The sequence below is a fragment of the Penaeus monodon genome, chromosome 6, assembly GCF_015228065.2.
Source record: "Penaeus monodon isolate SGIC_2016 chromosome 6, NSTDA_Pmon_1, whole genome shotgun sequence".
Classification (NCBI taxonomy): Eukaryota; Metazoa; Arthropoda; class Malacostraca; order Decapoda; family Penaeidae; genus Penaeus; species Penaeus monodon.
The window spans coordinates 41,639,613-41,653,911 of record NC_051391.1 but is presented as its reverse complement, the minus strand read 5'-3'; the positions used below and the strand labels follow the sequence as shown (position 1 = coordinate 41,653,911).

Sequence of the window (14,299 nt, the reverse complement as noted above, 5' to 3'; positions counted from 1 at the left end):
AGGCACACAAAAAACACACACACACACCACACACACATAAAAAAAATTTAAAATAATCATAAAAATTATATATATATATATTTTTTGTGTGTGGTGGTGTGTGTGTGTGGGTGGTGTGTGGGGGTGTGTGTGTGTGGTGTGTGTGGGGGTGTGTGTGTGTGGTGTGGTGGTGGGGGGGGTATAACATAAAAATAATATATATATATTATTTATTATATATATATATAAAAAATATATGGGGAGAGAGAGAGAGAGAGAGGAGAGAGAGGAGAGAGAGAGGAGAGAGAGGAGAGAGAGAAAATGTATGTTGTTAACATATATATATATAATAAATATATAATAATATAATATATATATAATAATAATAACAAGGGTGTGGGGTGTGGTGGGGGTGTTTTGTGTGGGGTGTAGGGGTGTGTGTGTGTGTGTGTGTGTGTGTGTGGGGTGGCATTATATATATTATTATATTAAAATTAAATATATTATATATATATATATTATGAGTATGTCTTATGTATGTAGTAAATGTATATTTATAATAAAAATAAAATAAAATATTCAATAATATATATAATATATATATATTTTTAAAATATAATTGATGTAGTATGTATGTTGATGTATGTAAATGTTTATATATATATTTTTTTTACGGTAGGTTCTTTTTGAGCGCCGTGATCCAGCAGATATTAATTGTAGTTTTCATTTGGAGCTTTTGGAGTGGTCGGGGTAGGGTCCCCAGTCCTTTCCAGGAGAGGCCGGTGTTGCCTTTTGGGTAATCTTTTCTCCATTTTTATCGGGTGGGACCAGCATGATTTGGGCTGGCTTGCCCACCCAGTGGTAGGAGGCAATCGGGGTGAAGTTCCTGCCCAAGGGAAAAAACGCCCCGGCCGGTGCCCAACCCCCAAAACCCAAAATTGCCGTATGGCTTTTTGAGTCCGATGTCAAACCCCTACATATGCCCAAATATATTTATGTGTGGGGTGTGGGTGTGTGTGTGTGTATAATAGATAGATAGATAGATAGTAGTTGGGATATAATAAGAATAATTAGATATAGATATAATACAAATAATATATATATAAATAATATATAATATATAATAAAAATAAATATAAATATAAAATATATATAATATCTTATATATATATATGAGGGGGGTTTTAATAATAAAAATAAAGAAATAAAGAAAAAATTTAATGAAAAACAACCACATGTTGTGTGGGGGGGTGGGGTGGGGTGTTTGTGTGGGGGTTAAAAAAAGATTATATATATTATGAAAAAGGAGATAAGAAAAAAAGAGATAAAAAGGAAAAAAATATAAAAAGAGAATATAAATAATTATATAAAATAAGAGAAAAGATATAAAATAGAATATAAGTTACAGAAAAAAAAATTTTTAAAAATAAAATAACGAATTATATTATATAATAGAGTATATATATATATAATTAAAAAATAGAAGATTTTTTTAAAAAAGATAATAATAAATAATAAAAAATATATAAAAAAAGAAAACAAAAAATAATATGGAAATAATAATATATTTAATATATATAAAAGAGAAGAAAAAAAGAAAAACAATATATATAAATATTATATATAAAAAATTTTAAATTTATTATATAATTAATGTTTTTTTAAAACAAATTAATATGGGCAATAATATATAAAATATATATATTTAAATAAATTTATAATAATAATTATATAATATATATATTAATATATATAAATAAGCTTTTAAATATATATATATATTATATATATATTATAATATACATACAACACCACACACACACACACACACACACACAACACACACACAACAACATATATTATATATATTTTAATAAAATTATATATATTATTATTATAATAATATAATATAATACATACCCCAAACACAACCACACCAACACAACACACAACACACACCACACACACACACACAACACACACACCACAATATATATATAATAAATAATATATATTATATATATAAAATAATTTTATATATATATAATTGTTTTTTTTAAAATTTTTTTTAATAATATAATATAAAATATAAAAGTATATTATATATATATATATGATATATAATATAATAAAATATATATATATATATTATATATATTAGTATGTATGGTGCGTGTGCAGTAAAAATCCCAGATTAAACAAAACGTGATGTAAACAAAACCATCAAATAAGCTTAGGCACGCATCAGCTGACTCGGTGCTATATAGCGTGTTTTAGTTTTTTTTATAAAAGAAGGGTTAAGGACCCCGCAGAGCAAGCTTTTTTGGCGCGTCCTGAAGCCACACTCCTACGAAAACATGCAACTAACAAATCGATGTAAGTATTCGTAAACAAACATTACGTAGTAGGAAGGGTCCCGGGCATATAAAGACACCTACGAAATTTCCCCAAAACCCCACACCACCCACACACAACACACCACCAAACACCACACAAACAACACACCCAACACACACACACACACACAAAAAACAAAACCCACAACACACACACACACCCACACCCCACACACATACACACACGCACACCCCAACACCACACAACACACAAAAACACAAAAAAACAAACAAAAAAACACACAAAATTTCACAAAAAGTACAAACACACATTTTTAAAAAAGGTAAATAAGGGCTTTCGTAATGATCTTCACCCGCCTTCCCCAGAACAGTTTTTCCCGTTTCATAATTTTTAATTAAAAGTGATTTTTATGAAATGTGAGTTTCTATAACCCTAACTTGTTCTCCCTTTCCTTTAATTTTTCTTAAGTATCTTTTTTATGATTATTTACCGATTTTGTTTTGTTTTTTTCTTTTTTTGTTTTTGAGTTTACTGTGCGTGTATAGTATTTTTGCGTAGTAGGGAGCATATATACTAACCACACCAGAACACACACACAGGAGTTTACGTATATATATAATATATATATATATATAATATAATATATTTATAATATATTTTATATATTTTTAATATATCGTGTGTGGGTGTGTGTATGTAGATGTATAATCATAATTATATAGATATATTGAAGCACAACAAATATAATTAATAAACATACACAAACACACTTTCATACCTTTCTGCGCGCATGTCTGTTCGCCCTAATTTGTTTGGACACACGCCGAATAAACGGGGAAAAGTTTACAAGCGACGCAAGCAACAATAGAGCAGAGTGTCTCCCTGGATTTCCCCCCCACGCGCAAACCATGCACTCATTTCCCCGATGGCTGTTATATCCAAAGATCATTGTTTTTAAAATTTTTGCGTCGTTTTTTTTCTCTCTCTCTCCCACAAACACTTTTTTTTTTCTTTTCTTTCCTTTTTTTCCAGTAGTATATAATTATATATATATATATATATTATATAATATTAAAATATATATTAAAATATTATATACAAACACATACTGCATACTCAAATATTACTCATATAGACAAACCCCCAATAATATGAAAACCCCAAAAACACACCACACAAAAAAAAAAAAAAAAACACACAAACACCCCACACCACACACACACCCAAAAACACACAAACACACACACACACCATCCCCCACACACACACCCCCAAACACCACAATTTTATAATAATATTATAACACCAAACAAACACACACACAACACCACACCACACCCAACACAACACACACACACACAACCACACACACCACACACACACACACACACACATATATCTATAGATAGATATATAATATATATATATATATATCTATATATGTGTGTGTGTGTGCGTGGGGTGTGCGGGTGTGGGTGTGGGGGCTGTGTGTGTTGTTGTGTGTGTGTGGTGTGTGGGTGTGTGTCTTGTCGGGTGTGCTGGGTGATGTGGTGGGTGTGTGTGTGGACAGGATATGGAGGTGAGTCATAGATGTAGTGTTAATATAATATATACACACATATATATATCGATATCTTATATTATTATATCTCATATATATGAGATAGATGAGATAAATTATACTATAGAGAGAGAGATATATATATAGAGAACTATATATAATATATATATATATCATATATAAGATATATATATCTATATATATAGATATAGTAGACTATCGGTGGGTAGGCGGGTGGGTGTGGTGGAGGGGGTGGGTGTCGTGTGTGTGTGGTGTGTGTGTGTGGGGGGGTGTGGGGTGTGTGTGTGTGTGTGGTGGGTTGTGTACATACATGAGTGCAGAGAGATCAGAGAAGATATTAGATATATATAGTGATGAGGATATATTATATATAATATATATAGTAGATAGGTATATATAGATAGAGAGAGAGTATATATAGTATAGATGAGAGATATATATATAAGATATGTATATATATATATATAATATTATGATATATATATAGAATATATATAGATATAGTATGATGAGTATATTAGATAGAGGAGATAGATATAGATAGCACATCAATACAAATAATAGCAAGAAGAGGTCACCTAGATAAGCTAGTCTGACATGTTCCACGTTCAAGGCCACATCCGATGTTCCCTCTAAAGATCCCAGCGACACGCTTTAGTCAGAACTAAAGACCTAATTAACTCAAAAATCACACGTCCCCTCCCAGCAAACTTTATGAACTCGGCGGTGAACGCTTTTCAAACTTGGCGTGTGCCTGCTGAGGCGTAATTAACTTTTAATCAACAATCTTTTGCGATTATTGAGCAGCAGGGGAGGGAGGAGGAGGGGGATCGAGGGGAGGGGGAAGGAGGGGGTTGAGGGTGAGTTGGGGATGGAGGAATGGAGGGAGAAGGAGAATGGGAGGAAGGGGGAGGGAGAAGGAAAATGGGAAGAGGAAGGAGAGAGAAGGAGAATAGGAGGAAAGTGGGAGAAGGAGAATGAGAGAGAACGTAAGGAGAGAGCGAAGGAAGAGGTAGGAAGGAGAATGATGAGAGGGCAATGCTGGGGGGGGGGGGCGGAGGGATGGGCGGAGTGAATGGAGAGGGGGGCAGGGATTCTAAGGAGAGGAGGCGTGAAGGGGAAGGAGGGATAATGAGAGGGTGTGTGGAATGAGGAGGCAAGGAGAGAGGAGTGGAAGAAAAAGAGAAAGCGGGAGGATGAGGGACGGGGGGGAATGTGGGGAGAGGATGAGATGGAATTAGGGGAAGGAGGATGGTGAGATGGAGGAAACGGAGGAAAAGAGAGGGAAAGGGGAAAGGAAGCGGAACTGGGAGTGGCGAAGGAGGAGAATGGTAAGAGGGAGGGTGAAGCATGGGATAAAGAAGTGGGACAGAAAGAGGAGGAGAGGAGAGGAAGGGGAGAGGATGGGGGAAGAAGGTAGGAGACGGTAGATAGTAGAGATAGATGGGAAGGGGAGGAGGGGGAAAGAGAGGAACTGGCAGTCAGTTTTTAGAGCCATGAAGAATCATCCCAAAAGTCAAAGTTTATATATACCCCCGCACTGGGAATTAAGAGGCAAAATGCAAGAGTATAATTGAAAAATTATAACTCTATTGTATTGATACAAAAAAAAAAAAAAAAAAAAAAACACGAAACACAAAATAGAACTTTTGCAATGAGGATTTCAATAAAAACATAGTTTATTATGCAATGTTTTTCTCTCTTCTATCAAGGGTTATTTACTCACATTAACACACACCATACTCACTCATTCACTCACCACAACACACAACACCACTATATATATACATACATACATACATTACATAATAAATACATACAACACTACATTCTTTCTTCTTTTAACGGTAGGTTCATGTCTGAGCCGCCGTACCGGTCACAGCATGATACTTCATTGTAGTTTTGCATGTGTGATGCTCTTGGAGTGAGTACGGGTAGGGTCCCGTTCCTTTCCACGGAGAGTGCACATACATACATACATACATATATATTACATATAGATATACTATATATATATATATATATATTAATATATGTATTAATACTATATATATAGTATATAATAATATATATATACGTATATATATATATATATAGATAGATAGATAGATAGATAGATAGATAGATAGATAGTAGATAGAAGAGAGAGAGAGAGAGAGAGAGAGAGAGACAGACTGACAGAAAACCCCCCTTGGATGAAATAGAAAAGTACAATAACGTACAATTGAAGACGGGTATATGTTGGTGAGTGTTGTTTATCGTTTGTAAACATACGCATGTTCACAGTTTGTGTATGTGTGCATTGTATGCTTGTGTGTGTGTGTGTTGTGTGTGTGTGTGTGTGTGGTGGCGGGTGGGGGTGTGCGTGTGTTTCGTGTGTGTCTGTTCGATTCTGTGTGTGTGTGTAGTGTGGTGTGGCTGTGTGTGTGTATGTGTGTGTGTGGTGTGTGATGTATTACATTATATATATATAAGATATATATATATATATATATATACATTATATATATATATATATACTGATTTATTTATTTATTTATTTATTTATTTTCTGTCCATCCACTGTCTACCCATCATCCAACAGAGGATCCTAGACACTGTATAGTATGGTGTGAGCTTATCCATATGCACAAGTACAATATGCATGTACTAAGATATCGATAAGCATACTGGCAAGCTACCGTTTTATTTCACCCTTCATCGAATAATTAACATTCTTGCGTCGCCAAAAACAAAAATTTGTTTCGCAAGGACGGAATCAATTTTCAGGGGGGGGGGGGGGTGGGGAAAATTATGCGTCTATTCTTTCCAATTCCGGTTCGAGTGATGAATTATTAAGCACAGTCAAGCGGTCCCTGAAGTTAAGTCGTAGGGTTTATTGCTATTAAGAGGCTTGGGTTATGTTGTTTTTGATTTCGTCCTATTTTTTGTTTTTCTTGTTTTTTAAATACCTGTCTACTTGTGGTAATTGTTTATCGTCTTCTACCTATATCTATATGTATGTTCTATTATCTACATGCACACACACACACACACACACACACACACACACAATATATATATTATATATATATATATAAGATAGGAAAAATATATAGAGAGAGAGAGAGAGAGAGAGGAGATTAGATGATTTATATATCTAGATGTATTAGATAGATATATATGATATAGAATATATTATAATATATATATATATTAGATAGTATATAATAGAGGACAGTGATAACATACAGAATATATGAGATATATAATAACTATAGATATATATATATATATAATATATATATATACTATATAATATCTATGGCATATATATATATACATATATATTCCTCCACAATCATTCCTTTTTGTAAAACAAATTTGTTAGCTCTCGCTATCTAGTAGCCATCTGTCTATGTGTCTATCTATACATAAATCTATCTATATTCACATATCTCTCTAACTATTGTCTGTCTCCCTGTCTGTCTGTCTGTCTGGACCGTCTAATTTAATTTACATATCTCTATCAATCCAATCAGTGTACTGATTGCATATCTGTCCATCTCTCCATATTATATCTATCTCCAATGTTTATCTGTACTATTATCAGAAAATAATCTATCTATGTATCTAACTCGATACTTCTCCCTCAACCCTTACAAAACGCCCAAACGTCTTAAACGACTCTCGAAAAAGAACTGCTTTCTAAACTGATTGCCCAGCGACTTTTTTCCTCAACGGAGGAAAGGGAAAATACAAGGGAAAAATGTGCGAACGGCGTTGGACATTGACTTAGGAGGACGGACGCGCAAAATGTTTCTTTAAAGGGTTTGGATACTTTATGAGGGCAGGGAATCCTTTTACAAGAGGATCCTAGATGTTCCTTTTAATAAGGAGGGGCTCTTCTTTTACACGAGGGATCCCATGTTTAAAGCGATTGTCTTGTCTTGTGTTACGTAAGCATTTTAGGAAAACGCCACGGAGTATAAAATGAAAGGGACGTACATAATATTACTCTCTTTTTGATATATATTAATATGGTGCCCTACACCAAGTGTTTAGAGATTTTAATGAACTGAGAATTTTAGATAATCAGATTGTCTTTTCCTTAACATAGCTTTATTCATTATATACCTTAGTAAAATCATTGCATTACAAAGGTGAAATATGACTTTTGATCTAACAGCAACCAACAGAGTGAAATCATATAAACTACAACACTGTCAGCTATCATCTCCTTCCATAAACGCACCATACATAACATCACTACTTAAACCCTATTCAGCATTATTCACTTTTCTTATTAACCACCTAAACCATATAAGGGTAGGTCGCCCAGGCTGGGCATTCAATATGGCGACATGCTGTTGCGTATGCATGAAAAAATTTCAGAAAAGAGCAGCCACTGAGTCACAAATCAATCCCCCCCCCCCCCCCCGGTACCGACAGTCCCTTGCTAATAACAGAGATCCGCTCGCTCTCCACTCATAGCGGAACGAACTCGCCCGGTCGTGCTCTTGGTTAACGTTATTTGCATATGCGATTTCATAAAGTGGCGCTTCTTTTGGGGGCCTGAGGAGAGGGACTATTAAAAATGCACTCTTAACTGCGTGGAATCTGTATGTAAACTGACACATGCTCTTTATATATATATATATATATATATATATATATAATATATCTATATATATATATATATATATACTATATATATAATACATATTATATATATATATATATATATATATATATATATATATATGTATAAGTATATCTATATATATATATATATATATATATAATAATATAATATATCTATACTATATATAAAAGAGGCATGTGTCATGTTTACATACAGATTCAAGCAGTAAAGAGTTGCATGTTAATAGTCCCTCTCCCAGCCAAAAGAAGACAGAGGCCACACTTATGAAAATCGCATATGCAAAATAAACAGTGACCACAAGGAGCACCGACCGGCGCAAGTTCGTTCCGTGTGAGGGAGGAGAGCGGGAGCGTCTATGTTATTACAAGGGACCTGCGGACCGATTGACTATTGTGACGCGTGGCCCTGCTCTTGCTGAATATTGTGTCATGCATACCAACAGCATGTCACGCAGATTGAATCCAAGCCTGGGCGACCCCCCCTACTCGCTAGTGCATGGTTGTAGGTGGTTTTTTTGAAATAAAAAAAAGTGAAAGAATGCTGAAAATGAGAGGTTTAAGTATTGATGTTTTATGTATGGTGCGTTCTGGGATGATGATGATAGCATGACAGTGTTTGTAGGTTATATGATTTCACTCTGGGGTTGCTGTTTAGATCAAAAGTAATATTTCCCTTTTGTAATTGAAAGGATTTTACTAAGGGCAATTATATGAATAAAGCATGTTAAGAAAAAAGGACACAATCTGATTATCGGGTACATTCTCGGTTCATTTTTAAAATCTCCTGCTAAAAACACTGGAGTTGTATGGCACCATATTTAAGTATATATATCAAATAAGGAGAGTAATAATTGAGACGTCCCTTTATTTTATACTCGTGGCTGTTACTAACAATGCTACGTTAAAACAAGACAAGAGGGAAAATCGCATTTAAACATGGGAATCCTTCCCTCGTTGGTAAAAAGAGCCCCTCCTTATTAAAAGAGGAACATCTAGGAATCCTCTGTTTGTCTTAAAGGATTTCCCTGCCTCATTAAAGTATCCAAAACCTGTAAAGAACATTTGCCCGTCGTCTCCTAAGGTCAATGCCAACGCCGGTAACGCACATTTTTCCCTTGTATTGTCTTTCTCCTCCGTTTGAGGAAAAAAAAGTCGCTCTGCATCAGTTTAGCGAAGCAGTTCTTTTCGAGAATCGTTTTAAGAGTTTTTTGTGGCGTTTAAGATTGAGGGAGACAGAAGAAGAAAGTAGAGTAGATTAAATAGATAGGCATTAGTTGACGATAAATAGACAGATAAAACATGCGAGATAGATATATATGGGAGATGCGACAGATATTTCAATCAGGTACAATGATGGATCTGATAGAAGATGTAAATAAATAGACGGTCAGACAGACAGACAGACAGGAGGACCGACAGATAGTAGAGCGATATGTGAATATCTAGATAGATTAGTTATAGATAGACACATAGACAGATGGATACTAGATAGAGAGAGCTAAAACAAATTTGTTTACAAAAGAGAATATTGTGGGAGAGAATATATATGTATATTATATATATGATATATATATATATATATCTATATACTATATTATATACTATATATAATGTATAATATATAATATATAATATATATATGTATGTATATGTATATATATATATATATATATATATATATATATATATTATATTATGTGTGTGGTGTGTGTGTGTGTGTGTGTGTGTGCATGTAGATAAATAGACAGACAGATAGATAGATAGGTAGAGAGACAGATAAACAAATACACACAAGTAGACAGGTAGTTAAAAAAAAAGAAAAAAAAATAGAGCGAAATCCAAAAACCACAATAACACAAGCTTCTTAATACAAATAAACCCTTACGACGTACGTCAGGACCCCACTTGATGTGGCGTAATAATTCATTCACTCGAGACCGGAAGTGGAAAGAAATATACGCATAATTCCCTTGAAAATTGATTCCGTCCTTGCGAATACAAATGTTTGTTTTGGCGACGCAAGCAGGTTAATTATTCTATGAAGGTGAAATAAAACGGTAGCTTGCAAGTATGCTTATCGATATGCTTTGAGTACATGCAGTATTGTACTGTGCACCATAATGGATAAGCTCACCACGCATTATATACAGGGACTAGGACCTCTTTGGGATGAATGGGGCGACAGATGGACAGCATAAATAAATAAATTAAATAAATAAATAAATAATTATATATATATATTATGATAGATATAGATATATATATAGATAGATTAGATATAGATATAATACTGTATATACATACACACACACACACAAATTACACACACACACACACACACACACACACAAACACACACACACACACACACACCACACCACACACCACACAAAAACACACACCACACACACAACACAAAAACACAAAACACAAAGCATACATGCAAAATACACAGGGATGACCATGCGTTATGTTTACAAACAGATAAAACCCACTCAAAACATATACACGTATTCAATTGTACGTTTAAATGTATTTTTTTTTTTTCTATTCATCTGTCTGTCAGTCTGTCTCTCATTCTCTCTCTCTCTCTCTTCTTCTCTATCTATCTATCTATCCCCTATATATCTATCTATCTAGTCTTATCTATCTATTGATATATATATATAATATATCTCTATATATATATTTCTATATATATATATATACATATATATATAATATCGATATATATATTATATATTATTATATGTATATATATATGTTATGTATGTATGTATGGCACTTCCGTGGAAAGGGCACTGGGGACCCTACCACGTTACTCAATCCAAGAGCATCACAACATGAAAACTACAATTAAGTATCATGCGTGACCACGGCGGCCAGACATGAACCTACCGTTAAAAAAGAAAGAATGTATGTAGTAGTACTAATATGTATGTATGTATGTATGTATTGTATATATATATGTGTGTATGTGTGTGTGTGTGAGTGAATGGAGTGAGTATGTGTGTGTATGTGAGTAAATATACCCTTGATAGAAGAGAAAAACATTGCATAAACTTGTTTATTGAAATCCTCATTTTCAAAAAGTTATATTTTGGTGTATCGTGGTTTTTTTTGTTTTTTTTTTTTTTTAGTATCATACAATAGAGTTATATTTTTCAATTATCGCTTGCAGTTTGCCTCTTAATTCCAGGGCGTGGGTCTATATAAACTTGACTTTTATGATCTTCATGCTCCTTAAAACTGCACATTTCCTCTCCCATCCTCCTCATTCATTATTCTCTACTCATCTACCGTTCCTTACCTTCTTCCCCATCCTTCCCATTCCTCTCTCCTCCTCCTCTTTTTCCCACTTCTTTATCACATTCTTCACCCTCCCTCTACCATTTCTCTCCTTCGCACTCCCAGTTCCCCTTCCTTTTCCCTTCACTCTATTTCCTCCAAGTTTCCCCTATATCCATCCTCCTTTACCCCTAATTCCATCTAATCCTTCCCCACATTCCCCCGTCCCTTCATCATCCCTCTTCTCTTTTTCTTTCCCCTCCTCTCTCCTTCCTCCCAGTCACCCACCCTCTCATTATTCCCTCCTCCCCTTCCACCACTCCCTTCCTTAGTCCATACCCCTTCCATTCACTCCGCTCCATCCCCAGCCCCCCCCCCCCATCATTGCCCTCCTCTCATTCTCCTTCCTCCCTCTTCTTCGCTCTCTCCTTACTTCTCTCTCATTCTCCTTCTCCCACTTTCCTCCTATTCTGCTTCTCCCTCCTTCCTCCTCCCGTTCTCCTTCTCCCTCCCCCTTCCTCCCATTCTCCTTCTCCCTCCATTCCTCCATCCCACCTCCCTCACCCCTTCCCCCCTCCTCACCCCCCCCTTCCCCTCACCTCGAGCAACCTCCTCCTCCCTCCCCTGCTGCTCAATAATCGCAAAAGATTGTTGATTAAAAGTTAATTACGCCTCAGAAAGGAACGCCAAGTTGAAAAGCCGTTCACCCGAGTTCATAAAGTTTGCTGGGAGGGACGTTGATTTGGAGTAATTAGTCTCTTTAGGGATGACGAAAAGGTGTCGCTGGGCTCTTAAGAGGGAAAGCGGATTGTGGCCTTTTAACGTGGACATGTTCAGAACAGGAGCTATCTAGGTGATCCTCTTCTTGCTGATATTTGTATTGATGTGTCTATATATATATATATATATATAATATATATATATAAATTATATATATAATATATATATATAGATATATATATATATATAACTATTAGATATATATCTATTATATATATATATAGTATTATATAAGTATATATAGTATATATACATATATACATATATTTATATATATATATATATATATATCTATATATTAATATATATATATATATATATATATATATGCACATATGGATGTACACACACACACACACACACACACACACACACCACACACACACACACACACACACACACACAAACACAACACACACACACACACACACACACACATACACACAGATATAGATAATATATATATACTATATCTATATATATATATATATATATATATTATATATATAAAAAAATATATTTATATAATATATATATATATATATGATATATATTTATATATATTATATATATAATATCTATATATATATATATATATATATATATATAGTTTGTTAATATATATACACATATATTATGAATACATAACTATGACTGTACACACACAAACACACACACACACACACCACAACAACACACCAAACACACCCACACACACAACACCCCCCCCCCCCCCCCCCAAACACCACACACACACACACACACACCACACACAACACACTCGCACACAACACACATATATATATATATATATATATATAGATATTATATATAATATATATATATATGTGGTGTGTGTGTGTTGTGTGGGTGCTGTGTGTGTGGTGGGTGGTGGTGTGTGTGTGTGTGTGTGTGTCCTGGGCTTCGTTGGTGTGTGTGTGTGGGTGTGTGGATGGGTGTTTCGTGTGGGTGTATAATATATATATATATATATATATATATGTGTGTGTGTGTGTGTGTGTGTGTGTGTGTGTTTGTGTGTGTGTGTGTATGTGTGTGTGCATATATATATGTGTGTGTACATATATGTATGTATATATTTGTATGTATGCATGTATGTATTTATGGTATATATATATATATATATATATATATATATATAGATATATATATATATATATATATATATAATATAACATACTGGGAGAAAAAAGAGATAGAGAAGAAGAAAAAGAAGAAGTGTTTGTGAGGAGAGAGAGAGAAAGAAAAAGAGTCGACGCAAAAACTGAATAACAATGATCTTTCGGATATAACAGCCATCAAGGAAAGAGTGCAGTGGTTTGCGGTGGGCGAGGGAAATCCAGGGAGACAATCTGCTCTATTGTGCTTGCGCGCTTTGTAAACGATTTCCACGATTATTCAGACGTTGTGTCCAAAACAAAATTAGGGCGAACAGACATGCTGCGGCTTAATTAAAGGTATGAAAGTGTGTTTGTGTATGTTTATTGAAGTATATATTTGTGTGTGCTGCATATATATCTATATATATCTATGTATATATAACATACATACATACACCACACACACAAACAAGGATATATATATATATATATATATATCTATATATGTATATATATACTATATATATATATATATATATTATTATAT

The 14,299-nt window shown here is 34.2% G+C and overlaps 1 protein-coding gene across 1 annotated transcript in view; it reads left to right on the top strand.

Moving 5' to 3' along the window:
* The window catches only part of LOC119574006 (probable G-protein coupled receptor No9), a 91,728-nt gene that overhangs the window by 18,550 nt on the left and 58,879 nt on the right, over positions 1-14,299 (top strand). The window contains exon 3 of the mRNA XM_037921102.1: positions 8,856-9,065. Coding sequence (XP_037777030.1) covers positions 8,856-9,065 — 210 coding nt within the window. The remainder of the gene's footprint in view (positions 1-8,855; positions 9,066-14,299) is intronic.